Genomic DNA, 23,085 nt, shown 5'->3' with positions numbered 1-23,085 from the left:
CGGCACGTACCCGAAAGTGAGTGTACACAAATGAGCCAAGGAGCACCTTTTGCGTGAAAGGCCACACGAAACCTTACATAGATTGTAGGTGCTGTGTTGTGTATGAAGTTCCGCTGTCCTGTGGAAAGGGACCTATATTAGTCATACCGGGCGCTGTTTAAATTATCGCCTTCGATATCACGCAAACACACAAAAACTGGCACTGGAATCAACCTTCACAAACATGGGTGATCGCTCAGATTCCACGACACGCGCGTTGCGCGAACATATAAGGGACAGTGCGAGCGTGGAACCTATGAAGCATACCCCATTCGCAAGGCAGGCGGCTATTGCGCCAGTAAGCCTTCTGTTTGTTTACGAGTTGAGGGAATACGCTATCTAACTCATAAAAAATCAAGCTGCAGTGTCCGGGATTGCCTTTCCTTGCCACGCGCCTCTTGCCACGTGTTCAACGCTGTATCAGCGTTGCTCACTTTTTGGTCAATGCACGTTATAGTTCCTGTGCTTTTTCGTGTGTGTACTGTTAGATGTATTCACTTTCTCATGATTTCTTCTCGCCTTTCTCCCTTCGGTATATTTCGCAATCCGCGGAATAAACCCACCAGTTACTAGTCAGCGCCGTGCGTTGTTTGTCACATATTTTGCTCTATTTTGAATTCAGTTAGTATGCACCAACTAGCCCAAACCAACGTTCTAACAAAACGAAGCCTTAATTGCTGGTTTCGTCGTTTCTACATGATCTGCTTATTTGTATGTCGTTGCTTTGAGACGCGGTTTATAAGAAGTCTAACAGGCACAGCAGCGGATAAGCTAGATAACCATAACCTTGTACGTCTTCTGTAGCGTATACAAACTCAGGAAGCGTGTAAAGAGCGTTTTTTTTTGGGATTACGCCTTCTGCATCGCTCAGCGGCCAGCGAATGCGCTGTCAGCAAGCTCGCTCACCTGATACAGATTTCCGCTTTCCTCGCAGAACTCGCGTACGCAGTGACCACAGCAGTCTCCGGAGCCCGGAGTGGGCTCGACGTATTTTTCACTCTGTAATAAGCAAATAAGGTGACCTGAATTATGAAGCACAGAAAGTTTGTGCCGGTTGATGCATGTGGCCAAAATTGAAGAAAGGTCAGAGAATGGCCTTTCAGGGACGATGCAATGCGTATCTGTTCACATTATGCTCGTCCGCACCTGCGTGCATATTCACAAGCGCTGCGAAACCGTGGGCTTTGTCCACTCACGCCATGCCGCCACAACGCATCAAGCTATTTGCATGCTGCACTTTTCTAGTGACCTTGGCATATATTTTTAAGTCCAAACATGACTATCAATGCTGGATATCCCTAAACTTAACAAGTCCCGTAAGTGACGTGGTCTTTGAAAACATGCTAAGTTTGTAGACAACCTTTCTGACTCAGAAAGAATTGAAGTGTTAAATACACCTTGTTTAAACCGATACTTCAAATTTACGACCTGAAACACTTAAACATCAGCATATCAAAGCTACGCCCAAGTTCTAACGGTTTCCGTAGACTATGGCACTCAGCTTACAAATGTGTGCCAGATACAACGTATAAAGCGTTGCTGTGCCTCCCCTCCGCCAGGACAAAGTTCATTGTGGCCTGATCTCGAATCGGCGACTTCGAAATCGAAACAGTACGCCGCTGCGCCCCCTCGCCCGCTGCTTGCAAAGGGTCCCGCGCCATGTCGCGCCTGTCGTTTCGTTCATCTCTCATGGCTTCTATGAGAAGCACGAGGCCACCGTCATGAAAGAGTAGACCTTTTCTGAGCGCATCAAGACACCAGAGTTTCTTTTTTTTGTGCGCACAACTTAATATAACAACTCGCAACATTTATCGTTCGATGACCTAATTCGGGGGGACGAATGAATGTTTTTCGCAGTGAACTGGTCGGAGCTTGAAACGAAACTTTAACAACCCAAATGAGAAAGCGGCAGTGCTGTAATCCTCAATTATTTTACGCAGTCCCAGAACGTTGCCGCAAAGCCGGAATTGAAAGATGCGCAAGCGCATGTAAGCCTTTTTCCGATGGCGATTTGGAAAGCCCTCGTTGAATCTATGGCAGGCCGTGTATGGGTTAATCAATGGGACAGCAGTGGCTGCACTCTGTGAAGGCCGACGAGGTACCGTAGGTTGTGAGTAGGACGCACCGGTCTTGTTGCAGATCTGCGTGACCACCACTTTGACGGCCTCTCCAGTGCCCGGCACCTGCTCGCAGCGGTACGAGCGACACTTGCCGTCCTCGGATTGCCGCCATTCAGAGCCGATGTAGTACGTCTGGCCGTTGCCCCGGCAAGCCGTGCGCCGTTGCTCCGGGCAGCAGACGCCGTAGTTGCGGGGGGACACCGAATACTCGTAGTCCTGCGTCGACGGCAATGGGGAACATAGGGTGATTACGATTGGCAAGTAACCATAGATATTTCATTCCTCAATGCTTGATAAGACCAGGACCTGTTCCGGGGTGTGTTGCGCATGCGCACTTAGACGGTTCTGTCGACTGCGCCAATTATGAGAGCCGATAAAACAGTCCACTCAGCAAATAGCGGCTGCCAAGACGTTACTAGCACCGGCACTTACGGAATTTCGCGTGGCAGCTTAGTAGCAGAAGTTGCACCGCCAACTAATACTATTTAAGAGAATAATGGCGGCGAACAGGTCAACAAACTTGATTAGTTTACGTGATGCGAAAATAATACGTGAAGTAAGCGTGCTACTTTTAATTAAGTGCTATCGTCACGATCCAGCATCAAAGCCACCATCTGCAATGCAGCGGTCCTCACCTGACTGTCCTTCTGGCGGCTGGGGCACACCTCCACCCTGCAGCTGTACTGATATTGGTGAAAGTTTTGGGAGCACGTGCAGTTGGTGCACAGCCCGTCCGTCCAGCTGGAGTCCACCTATTTTCACGAGCGAGGAAGACGAACAGATAACACTAAGCCTTACCATGCGATACGAGACCGTGAAAGCTGGCAGTGTCCGGACAAGTACTTCAGACACGTAAACAATTCAAAAACCACAACTTTGCAAGTCGGAGTGACGATGCTGAGAAAAGTTGATGCGGTATGGTGGTGTGAAACGCTGTTCACCATAAATGTTCAACTGGTACCAGTCTCTATGCCATCTTGTTCTCTCCGAAGGCTAGCGTTTATTTACTATTTAACGGGACGGTCAACATTCCTTTTGACTGCTTGGAACTTCAAGGTAAACATAACATGGACTCACCGGGTACATCTTTTGGTAACGTTGCCCGGGGGGTAGAGAAATCTGCATGCCGTTCACAACCTTGTACCGATGGATGTAGGCGCACTTGTTTTTGGGCACTGCAACAATTGATAGTAACGGATGTGGTTGTCATTTAATTTCAAAATCTGATCCAGACAGCGCCCACAGGTCAACGGAACAAATAAAATGCGTTGTCATAGCACATATAATAATACTGTAATATCGAAAAAGCTAGTCATAGCACCCGAAATTTGACCTACAGGCTAACGAAAGGAGCGACTAATAAAGACCAACTGCGTAAAACCAGCGGGAACAGAAAACAACCACTTATAAAAATTTTTTGTCAAAGGCTAGCAAAGAAGTTATGCTAAATGTTTAATGCCACCATCTAGGCTGCGGCACAGATTAATTTTTGAAATCATTTTTGCATTCTGGCGTGCATGGTTTCAGCTGTGCCAATCATAAGGCCAGGTCTAGTAATGCGGAGCGAACACAGAGATCAATTTTCGCTCCCCGCTTGTACACAACGTGCATGACAGAAGTAACACTACAGCATCTTGGTACTAAGATATGGAACGCTATGTCTGCTTACATTACAGAAAGCCGCCATTTTTCTTGCCTCTAAAAACGCTATCAAACGTCATAAGTTCGAATCATTATCTTAAACTGTGTATGCCTATGTGCACCACCTGTAAAATCTGTTTCTTTTTTCCTCTTTATTCTTCTTTTTTTTTTAATGCTTTATCCTGGACTAAATATTTAGTACATTCATCTGCAATGCTCCATTTGACACTGTTTCTCTTTCGTTGCGTTGTGATGTGTCCAAGTTCAGTAAGTGTTGGAAAATATGTATTAGTATATATACGAGTACGTTCATGTGCATGTGTGTGGATGTATGAGTATATATGTGCATGTCTATATATGTGTATGTATATATTACGGTTCTGATGACCTCTTTCTTCTGTTGTACTTCTTTAATTATGCTATAGTTGAGATTGCTATTATGTGATGTATTTATTGCATGAGCCCGCTACTAGCAGTGTTGCTATAGGCCCAGAGGATGTGTTTCACCACAAAATATAGTCACTTTTCGGGAAATAAACTTAAAGTTTTGGAGAATTTGCTGCTGCAGGGAAAAAAGAAAATCTTAGCCTAAGTGAAAGAAGGGAGGGTTCAGACGGGAACAGGTACAAAAAAGGCGCAATTTACCAAACAAGCGTACTGTAGAGATCACTGGCAAATTTTGCTGCCCCCGAATACAGCTTCGTAGATTAAAATCTTCGGTGGCTCCTGCTTGGAACACAACCAAATACCGTCGCAGCATCGCGTCAACAGCTTACCGCACTTGTAAATAGTGCAGCAATCTCCCGGCCCCATCTCGAGCTCGGTCTCCGGTGGGCACTTGGGTATTTCTGGACACTGGTTGACGTTACAGCGAAGGGAAACCTTGTTGCAGCAGCCATCCTGCTCGACGTACGCTTCGACGCCGGGATCGAGACTGACAGGCCACTGCAGCGCGGGGCACACCTTGGGGTCGCACTCTGCAATAATAATAATAAAAAAGTTCCACTTTTGCATCATTTTCTGCAAACTTCGTCCGAAAATATTAGTACTCGAAATGGACTAAGCCACCATGCGCACCAAGCGGCGAGAAGGAACTAAAGCGCCTTATTAGGGAGCCGCCTCAAGCTCGAAGCGTACTTTAGCAGAGTCCAAGCTGCTTTCTTGGCAAATGCGTTATGGCTAGTGACACGTGAGAGAGAAGCTGCACGAGATGTGTGCGGCCACAGCGTACGTGCTATATCTGTTAGCCTTCAAGGATTGAAACGTCACCGCGGTGTGCCGACGAAGAGGCAAGAGCAGACCGCGTGCGGCTACTACCACTCTGCCAGCTACTGCCGAACACGGGACTCCGTGACTCGCTGTAAACAGCTGCGCCGTAAAACAAGGACACCCGTGCGTCGGGACCTCGATAAAAGTTACACATCCCTGAGGGGTCGAAATTACCCCTCTAATTCACCGTGCCTCGTTAGACCACTTGTTTCTGCGCGCAAAAGAGTTTCTTGAAGGCATGCAGCTTTCACACGCGTACAAAACGGCAGGAAAGATAACGAAAAAAAAAAAACACGGTGGGCGGAAATTGTATATTGACCTTAAATTTTCAGCTTCTGCGTCGGCGTGCTTCGAAGACTCACTACTTACCACACACATGCTTCGGACAGCCTTCATCGTCAACCTTCATCTTGATTATGGCGCCTGGTGGGCAGACGATCGGTTCAGGCGGCTTGCACGAAGATATCAAATTGGCATCTGTGAAGAAAAGAAAACGAAAACTAAGGCCTCATTCAGCAGGGCCCGTTTGCTCGAAAAATTCAGCGCCATTCTACTCTGTGAAGGTGAATGACCAGCGTAACTATTTGCGGGCTATTGGTTGGCTACACACTCCCCCCAAAACAGCGCCGTTGCGCCAATGAAGCGTTCAGAGGGACTGTAAGTAGGCTTCACTGTGCAACCCACGATGTGAGAAAGCCGGCCTACAAAAACCGAACTTACGCCGACCGTTTGAAAGTCGGCTTCATTTACAAAGACAGGCGCATTGCTGTGAAGACATCCCTTTTCAGTTGCTATATACGCCGTTTTATATGAAAATACAAAGCGCCGAAGGGAGAGGGTGTGCCGAAGTAAGGAGGAGGGAAGCGGCTTTTCTCGTCCTACGGGCGCAAAAAAAAATGGCACAGCGGACACTAGTGGTGCAAGGCTGGAGAAAGCGACGCTGGAGGTCGACCTACCGTCTTCCGGTTTTGCTAAGTTTTGCTAGGTTTTGCTAGGCTTTGCCAAGTTTCGTTAGTTTTTGCGATGGTTTGCTAGGGTAGGCTAAGTGTTGAGGGGTGAGGCCCAAGTTTAACCGGATTTTACAGAGTTGTTCCGGTAGGTCCCGCACACTGAAAGAGAATCCCAGGGGGAAGAAGGAGGAGGAGGAGGAGGAGGAATAAACGTCCCTATAAAGCAGTTCGCCTTGGGGTAGAGTCCTTATTCCAGGACCCCTTGAGACCGTCCGGCTTCTTGAGCCCTCTGCACCAGCCAAAGCTGGTCATCAGGGTCCGAGCTGGTCAGTGCTCTCTCCCAGTGCTCAGGGGAAGGGAAGGGCAGGGGGGGGGGGGGGGTAGGTTGGGGTTCTTCTCGCAGCCCCACACAATGTGGTAAAGCGTGCCCGGAGCCTCACAGAAGCGGCATTCCGAGGAGTAGAGGGTGGGGGCCAGAATGTAGGCTCTAGTTGGGTAGGGAAAGGTGTTGGTTTAGATGCATCGAAGGTGATGTAGAAGCTAGGTCGACCCCCAGCTCCACTGTTTCTAAGATTTTGCACCACTAGTGGAAGCTGCGCCATTTCTTGCGTTTCAGGAGCCAAAGAGAGACTGGGGAGCAATGCAGCAACTCCTGTGGTGCAGTTTGAACTTCCCTCAATGTCCACAGCGGTGTACCTCCCTCTTTGACCGTTAAAAGTTGCTCGAATGAGAGGAAGAGGTAGAGGAGTGCGCTCCGAAGGGTGAAAAGAGGAAGACGACCGCGGAACGGTTCAAACTAGCAGGAGCTCTTTGCTTGTGGGCACCAGGGACGTAGCCAGCACTTTTGCTCATGGGGTGGAGGGAGGCTGAGGTTGCATCTCGGCCTTTTCCATATGATCTTTCAAACGATTAAAAATATGTATAATCAATACATAACTAGAACTGATATTATAACTAATAACTAAAACTACTGACTTAAATTTATAACTATTAACTGAGAATACGTAATGATTAACTGTCAAGACCAAGAAAAATTAAATATTTCATTAAAAAATTTCGCATGTTCCGATTATTGTGGCAAAATTGTTATCACTTTTTTATTTTTCTGTATTGTCTACATAACAAGAAATCGCACTTACAGAAATATGAAAATCTAGGACAAATATAAACAAATATGCTTAACAAATATGAAAGCAAGAAACATGGAAGTAAGGAACTAATTCATTTGACTCTAACAAAGCACGGGGCGGGAATTATAAACGTGAAAAGCACTGAACAATTAACCTGTGGGTGGAAGTTTTATTTTATTGTCACTGTGTCATCCAAGAATTTTTTTTCTTGCACACAAGCGACGGTTAAGGACAATACCAGAATCCTTCAATGCTTTCAAAAGCATTGAAGGACTCTGACAATACTTAACACCTCTGTCTTTTATGCCAATATATTGCGTAGGAGCAGCTTGTCAACCACCGCGTACTGCGGATAATTTCACCAAAATTAGTCAAAGAGAAATTGCGTCAAAATTTACAGTCGTGGTGAAAAAAGCGAGAGGACTATATTTTGATCAGGGCAACAGAAGTGTCACTGGCTACAAAGTGTACATGTATACAGAAAGCCCGTTCTACATGCTGGGAATTCCCCCGCGAATTCGCTGCTGCTGCGCCGCTCGTGAGGCAAAACGACATATTGTCGCTGTGGCAACAGATTGTTTTGCTGTGCGAACGGCCCCGCAGCATAAAATTCGCAGGTAAATTCGCCGCACCATGTAGACGTGGCACGGAGGCGAAGACCGAAGTCGTCAGCGCACTATTTTCCGCTGGCGGCCCTGATTGCGTGGACGTGCTGAAGCAGCCAGGCCTGCGATTTTGCCAGCGAATGTTAAGCGTGCCAAGAGGGAAACGGACCCCCAAAGGAGAGTAGGTGCGCTTTCCGGACAGGATTCCAGGCGTCCTAGGCCAAATCCTAGGATGGTTTTCGGCGCAGGTGGTTGCCTTGGTCGCCGTGCATCACAGCGAAAGAAAATTTCGAAGGGGGGGGAGGCTGCAGCCTTATAAGCCCCCTCCCCCCCCTCCCCCCTGCGCCCCTGGTGGGCACGCGTTCGCCTTGTTGAATAAACGCGGTTCATCCAATTCTAACGGGGTGTATTGGTCAGGACCAGCATAGCAGATGAGAGGCAGGAATCGCGATCTAAGATGGAGGAAGTTCAGTCTCGTGCACTCGTGGCTGGCGATGCTGCTTACTGTCGCTCGCCATCGTCGTCGACGCTGGTGGTGCACCTTGCACTAGCGATGAAGCCGCTTACGCAGCCGCTGCTCGTGGCACACAACCGTTCGGCTGTGACTGCACTAAGTACACCGTTCGTCCTCATTTCAGTTTCTCTGGGTCGAGTAGGAGCCATCCTGGCGACTCACGGGCACGAGGCGACGACGGGGTCGCAGTAACGCTTCAACCATTCTACGTGAACAGTCTCTCGGCCAAGGCAACGGTTATCGGAGGAAGGAGTCAGAGGCTGGACCACATAACTCACGGGCGACGTGCGGGCGCGCATGCGCATATGCCCCTTGTTCTTACACTCAAACAGGCGCGAAAGCTGGCTTTACTGTTATAATACCCCTTCTGCGGTAGTGCACCATTTACAGGCAGCGCAGTTGTTTCTTGGAATTTTTTTTTTGCTAACGCCACCGCACCAAGCTCACGCTTCAACATCTCTGCTGTTAAAAATAAAGAAATATTGGGAGTTAGCCTAAAATAGCTCCGATGTAAAATCATGGACTCATGAACACTGAAAATGGCCGGTCCAACAGACGGAGAATTTAGGGAACAGCAGAGGATGAGAACGGCTGTTTCATTACCGCACAGGTATGTCTCACAGCAGGTCCCGTTCTGCTTGGGCAGCTGCTGCAGTTTCTCGTCGTCCCTGCAGACCGGCGGAGCGGGGCAGAGGATGCTCGTGCATCCAATCTTCAGGTTCTCACTGCACGTGCACGTGGTGCAGTCATTCACTTGCCACGAGTCGCCAACCTGTGGCGGATAGAAAACAAATTAGTGAATTAAATTAAAAGCTAAGTGAATGGTTGGTTGCATTTTTAATCTGATACAAATTTATTCAGGTACAGCTTATCTTTGTTAAGTATGTAGCTAGTTATTCAGCTAATTTGTTTGATTCAGAACGACCGGCCGACCGACAGACCGACAGACCGACCAAATTTTAGAGCATATTACATATAGGCTGTGGTAGGAAACGTCAGTAACTGTGATCTTTTACAGTACTGTTCTAAAACAAGTCTACGAGTGTAGACTGCTATTGAAAATTGCGTACGTTTGATCAAAAAGAAGACACGGAGTGCCACAAGCCTCAAGTCGCAACGAATAACTTTACGGCAAAACGAACAGTGCACAGAACATTACGCACAATAAAGCTCAAGGGACGTGGAAAACAAAAACAAAATACGTACACAATAGACATAATCGAACAAATGATGAATATCATTAGGGGCCCTTACATAAAAACACGTTATTTATGTTTTGCCGTGTTAATAGCTTTTTTGAAAGCATAACGACTTACCAAGTGTCCGTGGTCATCACAGACCTCTGAAAATAATAAAAAAATGTGACACAGTCAATCATTTCTCGTGAGAATATATTCATGACAAGAGTGAATTTAACTGTTGGAAGGCAATGGGCCGTTTTTTTGCGAAGTTATTAAAGCCGGTTAATTTAAGAAAGGATTTTAACCTACAGCACAGTATATACTTTCATGCGTTCGATGACAAATTCTATTAAACCTTACGGAAAACAAATCTTACGATAAAGCTAAAAGCAGCGTTTTATCTATAGGACCTAGCCTGAAGGCTTCAACAAGTAAGCCCTTATAACTCCTGGGGTGCGCCTTCGTTCACTGCTTTCCGGGCTACGCTCGAATACCGAAAACGTGCGCAATCGTTCCGAATTCGAATTACTCCATCGTCAAGTGCAACTGGCACCACTATTCGTAGAGCTTGCCCCCTCAAATGATATACTGTCTGTCTGGCCCAAACCATCAATTTTGGCTCACCTAGGGGAGCGCAGGAGAAAATCTAAGAAGTTCTGACGCGCAAGCACTCACAGCGTAGTATCTGTCCTGTTGGTTCCTGCATTACCATTTGCGTCTCTAAGACAGCAACCGTGAAGGAGAACTTCATCAGACAAAATGTGGTTATTTAAAACGCCAATAATGAGTCAGCATACTTTCTTACATTCCCTTTCAGGGTTTTGTTTAGCCAACCTCACACCATTGGTCTCCGTTATGTAGTTCCTAAAAGAGACCACGAAGACAGTATTCGTACTTTCTTCAGTAAAGAGTTCCATGGCGAAGACGCATATATGCCCAGCTTAACTCAACCTGCGTTTATTTAGGATATGTAAGAACAAATAGAAGGTGAGGTGACAATGTCTCCATTTCTCGCCCTCGAGTAATGACGCCGACTGTTGCCGACAACGGCTGACCGCAACAGATTGGCTGATACCGGTAAAAAATAAACGAAAATTTAAGAATGTTACTACAAGGATGTGGCACGCAGTATGCGCGACGCTATCAATATCGAAAGAATTATCAGGAACTCTGGTCGCCTCTTTTCGCTGTTGTAACACTAGGCGTTCAGGGGGGCACAAGTTTCATGAATCCAGACAAATACAAGCCTGAGCTTGAAGTTTATTCCCAAGATGCAGTGCGTAGCCACGCCATCGCGCAGACGAAGCGCTCTACTGCGTTTGAGTAGGTCCAAATTCAAATTTTGGCGGTTTATACCGCGCCGAAGCTACACCTCGCCTATCCTGCGCGCCGTATAATAAAGGGCTACAGATTAATTTAAATTACGTGGGGACTGTTAAAATCCGGCGAAATCTCAGCATACAGGCGGTCTTGTCTTTGTTGTTGCTTCTCCACCAGAAACACGGCCAAGCACGCGGCTGGGATCGAACTCGTGCCCTCGGACTCAGCAGCACAACATCTTAGCACTGAGCCTCCGCGGTGCGTGGTTTTAGTTTGTAGAAAAAAGGAAACCTGATGCCCTGTTTCTGCAGTACATATATCCTTTAGTCGCTATACTGACTGCCCGTTTTTCGACAGCTCAGACGAGTATACGTCATTGTAATTCTTGGCGCGTCATACGTACGAATTTGGGTATTTGAAATCTGCTCGTTTAAATGCAAATTTCTCCGTAACGAAAACATTGTTCCCCGCTGAACAACATTGTAGGTGGGTGTAAGGGATTTACGATTTTCAATAAGGCAGAGTAGTATGACGTCCTCATAACCCCTATAACGCACACAATTTCTGGCAATGTTAGTTAACCCGCACTTGTTACATTCTCGATATAAATACGGGCCTGTGAAGAGACTGCTTCGAAACAGGAGCCCTCGTCACAATTCGGGCTCTTCGCGAGTCCGACTTCGCGATCTGTACTGAGAAAAAAGAAATAAACTAAACGAAGCCAAATTAAACTAATTTTTTTATTAAACTAAACTAAACTTAACCGCACTTAACTTATCTGAGTGGTTTCTTAGCTAAATAATGCGTATTATTACTTTTTAACACGAAAATGTTTTATTTCCGGATACAACAAGATCTCGCTGACGTCATATCCGTCACGGAAGTGACGCCATCACAACCGAGCAAGCGGCCTGTAAAGAGTGCACCCCTGCACACACGGTTTTCTTGCGGGTAAGCAACCTTTAGTACTAAAGAGTACGTTATCTTAGGGTTGTTCGCTTTCGGGTTTTATGTTTTAACACGAAAGTGTTTTATGCCGGGATACACCAAGATTTAACTGATGTCATATCCGTCACGGAAATGACGCCCGTACACCTTTGCCGAAGCGACCCGCCAGCGGGACGTCGCTCGCCAAGCACACCCACAAGACAGCCGTCGACCCGCAAGTCATGCTCAGCTGCAGATTCTACTGCACGTTTCACTGTCCTGCTTTACCGATTCCTATGATAGAGGAATCAACCACAGTTTGGCTATAGAACGGGCTATAGCCAAAATCGTGTCTTTAGCAATCCATTAACGTTTCTGCGTTGTCCAATAGTCTTCCGTTGCAAGATTTATTAGCAGCTTCGGCGTAATTGTCTCAATTTTTATGCGAGAAACGCAGCCCAACCAAGCTCATTCTGGCGCTGTACGTCAATGGTATCCTAAATACTTTAACAAGCCTAATGTAATAGGTCGAACGTTTCTCTTCAGCACACTCACCGCAGTACTTGGTCTCGACACACTCGCCGTCCTTGAGGACGAAGCCTTTTTTGCAGAAGCACGAATAGGTCGGCATCACTGGGCACGCAGTGTCGGTTTCCCGGTAGTTGGCGCACGTCTTCGGACAGCCGCTGTCGCAGCGAAGTTCCATATTTTTCGGGCAGCTGAAATCTGAACAAGCGGGAGGGCGTAAGCTGAAGGATTTCTTTGGGAGTATTAAAATACAAAAAAAAAAAAAAACAAGCAAGCGCCTACCAAGCCAACATATGTTGCAGTTGTTATTTTAAAATCCACTGCTTCAATTTAGTCGTTTAAAGGGGCTACACCTGTTGTACAGAGGAACGCTAGAAGACGTCGGATTAATTAGCACCTAATAGGGATATTAAGCACGTACCAGCCATCCTGTAAAAAGGCACGTTTTATCTCGCCCGTAAAATACAATTTTCATGGCTGAGAAACAAATCCGTGGCTTCGTGAGCGGAGCAGGAAGCCTCCGTCACGACAGGTGCAGCCGGCTGCTTTAGGTGGCAAAAAATCCTTGCCATTCTACTCCGTAAAGGTGCATGGCCAACGAAGCTGTTTGTCGGTTTTTAAGGGGCCACACAAACTCCCGCTCAAACTTCGCCGGGGAAACGATAGCAACGCCGACGTCTTGCGTTTTCTGCCTCGCGGTATTCGGGGTACCGACGGTCATCGCACTACCGCTTCGGGACCGCGGGCCGATCGCCGTCGGTAGTCTCCCCTTGCCGCAATCGCGCCCATTGCCGCCTTTTTTTAATAAGTGGGCTGTGCAAGATGTGTGACAGCGACCTTTGAAAGACCAAGCTCACACTGATCTCTTTAAGCTCAGCCTCACGTCTAAACACACATGCATTGTACGCCATCTTGTATCAAAATATGAAGCCCTGTAGGCGAACAGGACGCCGAAGAAAGAGAGTGTGTTGAAGTGAGGGGGAGGGGAGCGGCTTATCGTGGCTAGGCATGCAAAGAAAAACAAACGGAGGGAGTTAGCCCATATAACAGCTCCGCTGTAAAATGTTGTCGGAGCAAGAAGCCACCGACGTACCGCAACCGGAGTCCTGCAGCCAGCGGTGCACGGAGACGCCGCTGGTGGAGCAGCAGTGCTCGGCGTACTGCAGCTTGGAGCGGCACACGGAGGCGCTCAGGTTGCGCGAGAAGCCCGCGTCGCTGAGGCAGGCGTGCTGGTACGGCTCCGGCTCCACGTACAGCTCGCAGGCGTTCTCCTGGAAGCGGCACACCTCGGGAGGCACCTGCCGCTGGCTCGAGGAGCGAAGCACGCTGCAGATCTCGGGGCTGCCGTCCACCAGCCAGCTGTACGCGAAGTCGCGCACGCTCGCAGACTGGTGCCCGCTGCGGTGCTGCAGGTCGTTGCCGGAGTCCAAGTCGCAGTCGCCTGGATGGACAGCGGGGTGACAGCATCTTTGGTGACCTCATGGGTTTGGTGTTTCAACGTTCCTGATAAAATCCAAGCTTGCTGTGCTTTAAGGGTATGTATATAGTATTGGAGAGGTTAGGTGGAGTTAGTGTGTAAGAGCGTGTTTTCGGGAGCTTCTTATCGTTGGACGGAAGTGGCAATATGGCAAAATAAACAAGTCCAAAAAGTCACACTTCCTTTTGCCTTTGTCGGCGCAGGTCTGGTTCGAAACACTAGGGTTTGTGCTATACGCTATTTGCTACTACACCATTGCTACTGTGTGGTTTGCTACTATACGCTTTTGCTTTGTACCACAGGCACGCACCTCCATCGGCTTCGGCGTGACCCCGGCTTAGTATGGCATTTCGCACACGTTGGGACAACAGAGCACAAGGAACTTGTTACAAGAATGTTTTTAGGAGTTCCCTTTGCCTTTATTCCACTCTTTAATTGCCATTTTTAATATTTTCTTGCTGCTTTAAATTCGACTGTTTTCCTGAACTATAGCTACATTGTTTCTCACGGTGCTGAGATAACAGCAACCTGTTCTAAACGAAACATGTTTATGGAAAAACGTCAAGACATGTCAACGGTTTATATTGAATGAAGCAAGCTTATCCACTGCTTGTATAGGATACGCTAATATTATGTCCAGTAACATCAGGACAGCACGAAGAGTTCTTATCAGTTTAAAGATACCAAAGGCACTTCCTCACTCTGAGGCAATCCCGTGGTTCAGCTTCACAGCAATGCACTTGAGTGACCAATCCAGATCGCTAACCGAGAAGATTCGACAAATGAGAGCGACGTGCATACAATTTCACCCAAAATGTGGTCTGCGCTGTGGCGCTGCGGAACTCAGAATGTATTTGCATTACGTGATGCTGGACATCGTCATTCGCCGAAACTTCAATGTTGGCTGTAAGGATTGGTTAAGCAAAAGCACTGTGGTGAAGTGTACAGAGTGCTCAGTGCGGAACACAAAATGAAATAAGGCAGAAGGAATTACAAGAAGAAAACTATAGCCATGCTCTAAAGGGACCCTGCAACACTTTCGATAAACGATTTTACTCTTTCCTTCACACCTGGAAGCACTGCAAAAGCTACACTGTTCGCCAGCACGGAGTGGCACTGCGCATTTGCTTGTCGCACCGGATACGCCTTCCATTTCTGCTTTCTTTTGTGGCTTTATTTTTAAGTTGGTATCGAAAAGCGTTCATTGCTGCAAGTGAAGGAAAACCGGCCAACAGCCGCTACATGGCCTCAGTGACGTTAATCGGGCCGTCGAAGTGCGTCAAGACCGGGAAAGAGAGAAAAATCTTTTAGCGACTTTTCAAGTTATCTGATGGGCATAGAGCAGTAATTTTGGCTGAGGTACTTTGCGACCCCCTAATCTAAGTACTGGTTGTGTTGCGTGACTACATTCTGCAAGCATTTAAGATTAAAAAAAAAAAGGTTGGAAAAAGTGTTGCAGGGTGTTGCAGGGTACTGACACGAAATTTTTGTGTCCCGTTTTTGTGTTTCGTTGTAGTGTGCCTACGAGCACACTAATCATAGAATGCGAGCGCAGCATAAATAATTACTTACAGCTCCGTTTTTTCGTGTCAGTTTCGTTTTCGATGAAGCGAACGCGGAGGCAGTCGCCATTACAGGAACGCGCATTTGACGTCACTGCTCTCGTCGCACCACAACCAATGCCGGTCTGGGCGGCTGTAGTCGCACGCGACATCAGTCCTAAAAACTGTGACGTTATGCACCAGGCGGAAAAGCGCGCGCCAACAGCACCGCCGCCGCCTCGATACACCACGGGAGCCCTCACGTCGGCCGTTTGGGTAGAAGCGCAGGTAACATCATGAGCTTGCTCGATGGCGCAGATGAGCTTTCTCGTGCGCCCAAAAATTAAAATTGATTTAAAATATGTTCTAATGAACGGTTATGGTTTAAACTTCCGAGGAGTTATCTCCATATACAAAGGAAGCTTGTTACAGTTATCTGAGTTATGAAATTTCTTGTCAGTACTTCTTTAAGCCTGATTAGTTTCAAGCTTCAAAATAATTCAGTGCTTCAGATTTTGGACCCGAGGAGAGACAGGCCATCGTACTAAAGGTATTACAATGCGTTATAATCAATTGTATATCAATTGTATTCCGATGGACTACCTCCGGCGAGCTTGAAAATTGGCGTGAATATATATATTTTTTAAGAAATCGACGACAATACTCCTGCATACGTTAAAGTTGATGGTCCCTACGACAATTTCACATTTCTCCCATCCCTGCTTTTGAGCTTCCTGACATGTGCAAAATCGTAACAACTCAACTCGGAAGGCCATGCCAGCTGTCCAGCAATTAACTACCACGTATAGATTTAACTTGCCAGTTCCGGGTGTGAAAATGGGCTTGAACTGATCCTAGACCACTTACCACACAGTCCTGTCATCTTCCCGGAGTACGTGAACGACGGCACTTCGATACTGAAGCCGTAGTTGAGCTCGAAGTAGCGCACTACAAGATTTATGGCGGGCACGTAGACGACAGTGGTGCGGCCCGGAACCCACGTGATGTTGAATTCCTGGTTGCTCCACGGGAAGTCCTTGTCTCGGAGCTCATTTCCATTGTATTGTACCTAGAACACGAGTTGTGGTTCAGTGTTACCACAACTGTTACCACAAAAGTGTTACCACAAAACTGCTACCACAAAACTGTTACCACAAAAAGTGTTACCACAAAAAAAAATACCTATCAGGCTTCGCGAGAACAAACTTTGTTACTAGTTATCCTCAAGCTCCTCTTCTCCCCCCCAACCCCCTCCAAAAAAAGATTTTTTTTAAATTGGCGTTTTTTTTTTGTTGATATAATACCCGTGAGACATTCAAGCTGGCTACTTACAGCTTGGTTATGAGACATGCCGTCGAGCAAGGCCACAGACTAAGTGAAGCACACCTGCGAATCTTCCGCGTGCGAAATACATAAATACGAGAGCTTTATTTTTTTAAACCTCCATCAGAGAAAAAGAGCGCTCACGACCGAGTATCGAGCCCACGACATCGTGCGCAGTATAGCACAGCACGTTAGAAACTGAGCCAACCCGGCGAGTGTCCGCGAGCCGTAGCAGTAACTGAACATTTTGTCAACTAAAACAAAACATTGATTTTAAAAAATAAAAGCAAAGACGCTATCATTCTTCATCGAGAAATCGACACAGAAACGAGAGCGCAAAAAGGAGCCCATCCCAAAGAAAGCGAACAAGGACGCATGGTCACCCTCTGTCCCCGGGAGATGCGGACGTGGCTGTTGCCGTAGCTGATGGCCAGGCCCTGTGTGCACGTGGTGCGCGGCTCCTCGGGGCACTCGACGTTGTTGCCCACCACTTGGAAGTCGAGGGACTTGTCTCCCGAAATGTGTTGCGCCAGCATGTAGCTGCAGTTGCCCTGGAACTCGAACGTCCGGCCGTCGAAGCTGATGTAGTTGGGATCGCCGTGCCCCCGGCACACACCTGCGTTCGGGGAGCGTCAGTCACTGAACGGCTGCTGCTCGGAACTTTCATTAGCTAAGACGCTCAAGCACACACCATTATGCCAAAACATCCATTTACACTGGCTGTTCAACCAGCACGTGAAGCAACTGTGACTGCCGCGCCCTTCTGGTGCTCTTTCACTGAAGTCTCAATTCAATAATCCGAGAAAAAAAAATATTTAAACCGCAGCAAAAGGACATTATGAATATTCGGAGATCGACAAAAAATGTTTCAACAGCGATGCTGTTTATCAAATCGTCATTTTTCGTGTCCGCACTTAAAGATAGCAAGAAAATGCCGAGTGCACGTGAGCGGCGGCGACCGCTTGGCTGTTAAAAGAACAAATAAAATGGCGAGCGTCCTTGTGTGTGCGCATCACTGTGACCAGGACACTCATTGAACGCGCAGAGAAGGTCCTGTCGGCTATTCCGAAGGCTCCGGACTAGGGCTTCCTTGTGAAAATAAAGTCAATTTCTTCTTCTTCTTCTCCGCTATGACCACCCAGCGTCCCCGCCGCACGATTGACAAGCTAAGCATACCGACTTAGGGAGATCGGTGGAGTCCCCCCCCCCCCCCCCAAAAAAAAAAAAAAGAACTGCAGCGTTCACCGCAATCGTGGCAATACTTGCTCGAAACGAAAAAGACACGTCATAGCGTACGCCCCTCCAAGTTGATGTCCAATGATTATCACTTCCAAAAAAATGAAAGAAGCTCACACTTATAGAAACAATGAAGGAGTAAAGGTCATTGCGACAGCGAAGAAGAAGCAGATCGGCTGCAACCGTCGCGATGGTTGCGTATAGCTTCTCTACCATCAAGTCTTACGCGTTAGTGTGAGCTTCCGTAATGTTTTTTTTTAGGAAGATTATACCCGAAGAAAAACTAAATAAAATGGATGTCTGTGTCCTTCGATCACAACCGTGCTATTATTTCTGCGACGATACCTCAGTGATTGCTGCATTCCTTTTATAGCCGCGCCTATACAGTTTTAGCGCAGAGTTTAATTGCTCGCGATAAAAAGGTGTCAAAAACGGAAACCAGTGGTTGCCGAAGGAACAGCGCCGTTAAGGCCGACTTTCGTTCAACTTCCAGGAAGAAAATGTGCTGAGCGAGAAAAGGAAGTCGCTCACAGTCGTGGCACATGGCTGGCGGCACGCAGGCGTTCCCTCGTCGCACCAGGCCCAGCGGGCAGAAGCAGCCGGCCACGCACTCGTCGGGGCAGTCCTCGGCGCCCTTGCCGGACCGCTGGTGCACGTTCTCGCAGGTCCGCTCGCACTCGCTAGAAGGCCCGCACTCCCGCCACTCCATGCCGTTCGGACACATCGCCGCTGCGCACGTGAATATATGCGGGTCACGGGTTTCAACGATATAGCGAGCACAGCAGAAACAACGAATGATCTCTGGGGGTTCATTTGGCGAACGTCATCTGAACGGAGCACAAAATGCGAGCAACGAATTTAAACACCCCAATCAGGGACAGTACTGCTCTGCGTAACTTTTCAGACGGCGGTGCATAAGATGTGCGGAGATGCTTGCCCAAATTTTGCAACCTCATTTGCGCATCGAACCTCTATTAAAGGGTACAAAATGAAAATGAAGATTTAGTTTTTGACACCCAGTTCCTTTCCAATTAAAACCTGGTGGAGTGGCCTGGCGACATAAGGGCCCCACGCGAATATTGAGGGGCGACTGTGCGTTCGTGCGCTGTTGAGTGTTGGTCGGCAACCCTTTTTACTAACTCCCACCAGAAATTCGATTTCTAAAGATTCAGACTGCAGACTAAGACATGGCCTCTATATCACGCACATTGCCGATGGTCGGCCGACATGGGCAAAACTGCATGATTGACGCGAAAATTTCGAATTTATTGAATTAGAAAGGTAGCATCAGTATTTTGCTTCAAGGAAAGCTAGCGAGTAAGATAACAGGGATGGAGCAGAAAGATGGACGTGACATCAGCTCAGGCCCATTATTTAGGCACCTCACATATGCAAAATTCAGAGCACGTCATTCCGCTCTGTCAAGGTGGATGGCCAGCGAAGCTCTTTGTGGGTCATTGGTTAGCCATAAACTGCCGCTCAAACCGCACCGTCACTCCGGGGGAGCGTTTGGCGGGAATAAAGCGACGTCATCGTCTTGCGTTTTCCGCCTCGCGCTATTCGGTGTCCCGACGGGCATCGCGTTTTCGCTTGGCGTTAGCGGTCCGATTGCGTCGGTGGTCTCCATAAGCCGCGTTCGCGCTCATTGCTGCCTATTTTGTCTGTATGAGTAGGCTTCAGTGTGCAACACGCAATGCGGGAAAGCCAGATAACAAAAACTGAGCTTACAACGATCTTTTTAAGGTCGGCTTAACTGCTAAACACAAATGCTTTGCTAAGAAGGTTATTTTAGGGGGCAATATACGCCGCTGTATGTCAGAATAGGAAGTACGGAAGCGAACAGGTGGCCGAAGGGAGATGGTGCTCAAAGGAGAAGGCAACACCGACCAGGCGCCTCTTTTCCTACGTTTGCCAAAAGAATAAAAACCTAGAAAAGGGGGTAAGCCTCTAAGCTCCGGAGTAAAAAAAAAAAAAATCTACGGCGTGACCTAGCGGATGGCGCATTTCACTTTACCGGCTGCTTCCACTGTATATTGTAGCTATTGAAGGATTTAGGTCACCTGTGTACACAAGGTGACCATGCAACCATGCAACCATGCAACGCAAGTCCAGCATAGGACACATCTCAGGTGACAGCTTCTCCGCCGCTCCCACCCGGCAACCAAAAAATGTATACTCTCACCACTTCAGAGTGCAGGGCTGACAGGAGAGACTGTAGCAAGATGTCAAGATGTTGTATTGAGGATATATGGTCAGTTATCACTTTGCTGGGGAGGGATTTGAGTGGGTGCGTCTTATGGACTCTTACCGCATCCCGTTGACAGCCTCCATTCCGATGCTATCTCGCTCCGTACAGTTGGCTTGCACGAGGACACCATTCCCTCGATGGCGCTGCACATGCACTTCTTGCCGTCCGCATCTCCCGAGGCCAGGCAGTCGCACACGAGGTCAGCGCACGTGCTAATCAATGTCTCGGTCAGCTTTTTGTCTGCAATGCACCGCGAGAGTGGAGGGGTCCTGCAAGACAAATAAATACAAAGCTCCCGAACATACTTTCGACCCACGGGAGCTGTTCACACTGTGGAAATTTTATTGCTGAAAAGGCAAGCTCTAAAGGCTACTTATGGGTTTTGTGGTCAAACACAAGCGTATAAATGCTCAGTTTCTGGCATAAGATGCTTCGTTTTAGCCATACGGAAACAACTTCGTGCGCAGAAGCTCAGTGCAGGTACATAGGTTAGCCCTTATCTGCTTGCTGCCAGTAATTTGAGGCCCTTTTCTGCTCGAGTCTCTGATGTGTGTCATAAAACTTGCCCATGTCATCGTACAATTTATTTTCTCATAAAGAAATCTGATTAACCAGAACAAAATATCATCTACGTTTCCGGCTAAAAGAACAAGACGAATCCGACACACTCACTAACTGACTTTTGCTGCTCCAATAAGGTCAGAGCCAACTTTCATAAGTGAACCATTCTTCCTAGAAGGAGCGGAAACCTCCGAGAGTTTCTTTCGAATATGTGTACCCTAGCAGAAAAAGTTTATATAAAACGCGGAGTCCTTAAGCTTTGAAACTTGTGTCATGGCCTTCAATTGCTCTGAACCAAAAATATTCTAATGATTTCGCGGCAGAGCCCTTCAAGCGTTTTGTCAGTATACAGTAGCCCGTTCTACTACTGGACTTTCTACTCGGGTAGAAGAAGCCTTGAAAACAATAGCTAGCCACGTGATGATAACTTCGTCAACTGCTTTTTTTATTACATGCCGGGTAATGACATGTTGAGAACGGTTTTTCTTATTGGGGTTCTTCAAAATGAAAGCGCTAGCCATGCCAGTCATACTGTTTATATAGATTAAAAGGCCGTGAGTGTACACCCAGCCGATAGGTGTATTCATTTAGCTTGGACCATTTTTATTCTCAACGACCAACAGCGAGAGTGCCAGGGCACGGAAGCTGCCGCCCAATCTATGTGCTCCAGAATGCTGCTGTGAATATTTTAAGTGTTGAATGCAAACGAATATGCACAATAGCATAAGCGAAACGCGTAAACCCGTAAGCAATAAAGCACGTCTTTAGATGATACGGCTGCCCCAAGGCGCACGCGCTCGAAGATGCGTCACTCGGAAACGAGGCCCCATGGATGAAGGTTAGTCATAAACCACACAACTCAGAGGGATCGTAAATATTCCCCGCCGCATTTCTGCACTCCTCGCAAAATCCTGCATAGATAAAAGGCCTGACTCATTCACGCCTTGCGTTGCATCGAATCGCTATTCTATTTCAAGGGAGGGCTTTTTTTTTTTTTTTTTTTGCAGAAACTTGTGGTCTTTGGGTCACATGTTTAACAGCAACAACTGGTCCGCTTTTATACCAAAAAGAAAAAGAAGGACGTGCAAATATAATTTTGTTTCTGAGTACGATACGTTGAGGAAAAGTGCTAGCAGTAAACTCTGGGGAAAAAATTAGCAGTGGCTTAGCTCGGCTATGCCAGGATGTACGTAGCGTGAGTTAAAGTTATGCTGGTTATTCTTAGCTTTCCTGGTTTTCTAGGATTAGCTTGATTATCATGCTTACTGCTGCTTCAGTGACACACACACGGTATACGCGTTATGTGACACATGTATTTTTATCAAGCGGCTCCAGCTCAGCGTCACCAATCGCCCCAGAGCTGAGCTGGTTCCACAGACAGGCGTTGCTGCTACGAAGCACGAGCCATCCGTTCCACACCCAGCCACCCATCGCATGATCATCAAGTAGACCAGGCCGCCACGTACGGAACGGAGGTCGGCGAAGACGCTGGGCGCGTGGGGTGTGCGAGATGCCGGGCAGCGAGCAACGTTCTGTGCGCCTTGTGACGTCAGTGCTCCTCGCGCATGCGCAGAACGGTTCTCCAGGAGCCACGCGAAACTGCTCAACCTCGGCCAGTGTAGCTCACGCTAAAAAACAACACTCACGCTCCACGTCTTTTCTCCTGTTCCGTTTTTTTTAACGCTGTGCAAGGTGAACGTATTCCGACTAGCCCAGATATCCGCCTTGACTCCTCTCCTGCGCCCATTGCTGCCTCTCCAAATTCACTAAACGTGCGTCTACCCACAATGCAATCGGTCTTTTGCTTGCTCGGGACACGTGGCAAGCGGCTTGCGATGCTCCAGAATCGAGAAGGTTTTGGCTATGCACTCAACTACAAACCTAAACTGCATAACTGACTCAGGTAATTCCTCCAATAAATTTAGTTTAAATTTATTGTTTGTGGAAAAGCTGCAGGTTCGTGATTGACACTCCTGTTTAAAACGCAATAGCCTCGCAAATGTTGTTTCAGACGGATGGACGGGCGCACACACACACACACACACGCACAGACACAGTCCCACATACGCTCACATGCGACAGCATCGACGTTCGTACAAAGCGCGCGTTTTTTGAATGAGCTCCCAGAGAGTACTCACGCGATCCTCTGGCACCACCTCTCGGCTCGCTCCCGGACGTCCCTGGGGCATGCGGGCAGCGCGCAGCTGGCCGCCGCCTCGGCAGAGGTGGCCCAGCTCTTGGCGAACTCCTGGGCGCCGCCTAGCACGCTGCCGTCGGGAGCGAGGAACTCGCTCGCGGTCTCCAAGTCGTACACGCCGCACAGCCCCGTCGTCTTGGACGACAGGCAGTCGGACACCTGTGTCCACCACGGGGAGAATAAAGCGACCACAGGGATAAAACTTCAACAAAACTTTCGCAAAGAGCGAGTTGCAACTCATCTATATACGCCTACAGCTCCATGCGGGCGTACTCAGA

General features: G+C 47.8%; 1 protein-coding gene across 1 annotated transcript in view; it reads right to left on the bottom strand.

Moving 5' to 3' along the window:
• Window positions 1–23,085, bottom strand: part of LOC144168516 (uncharacterized) — a 105,007-nt gene that overhangs the window by 7,702 nt on the left and 74,220 nt on the right. The window contains exons 50-64 of the mRNA XM_077697485.1: window positions 22,749–22,966; window positions 20,110–20,318; window positions 18,333–18,530; window positions 16,949–17,181; window positions 16,110–16,311; window positions 13,318–13,665; window positions 12,252–12,422; window positions 9,585–9,610; window positions 8,872–9,040; window positions 5,439–5,546; window positions 4,577–4,777; window positions 3,237–3,334; window positions 2,795–2,911; window positions 2,165–2,375; window positions 946–1,160 (exon numbers count right to left, since the gene is read on the bottom strand). Of these exons, the coding sequence (XP_077553611.1) occupies window positions 946–1,160; window positions 2,165–2,375; window positions 2,795–2,911; window positions 3,237–3,334; window positions 4,577–4,777; window positions 5,439–5,546; window positions 8,872–9,040; window positions 9,585–9,610; window positions 12,252–12,422; window positions 13,318–13,665; window positions 16,110–16,311; window positions 16,949–17,181; window positions 18,333–18,530; window positions 20,110–20,318; window positions 22,749–22,966 (2,724 nt within the window). The remainder of the gene's footprint in view (window positions 1–945; window positions 1,161–2,164; window positions 2,376–2,794; window positions 2,912–3,236; window positions 3,335–4,576; window positions 4,778–5,438; window positions 5,547–8,871; window positions 9,041–9,584; window positions 9,611–12,251; window positions 12,423–13,317; window positions 13,666–16,109; window positions 16,312–16,948; window positions 17,182–18,332; window positions 18,531–20,109; window positions 20,319–22,748; window positions 22,967–23,085) is intronic.

This window comes from Haemaphysalis longicornis, unplaced genomic scaffold, assembly GCF_048455015.1.
Source record: "Haemaphysalis longicornis isolate Haplotype H1 unplaced genomic scaffold, Haemaphysalis longicornis Haplotype H1 scaffold_2, whole genome shotgun sequence".
Taxonomy (NCBI): Eukaryota; Metazoa; Arthropoda; class Arachnida; order Ixodida; family Ixodidae; genus Haemaphysalis; species Haemaphysalis longicornis.
The sequence above is the reverse complement of the archived record's forward strand: the minus strand, read 5'-3'. Positions and strand labels throughout refer to the sequence as shown.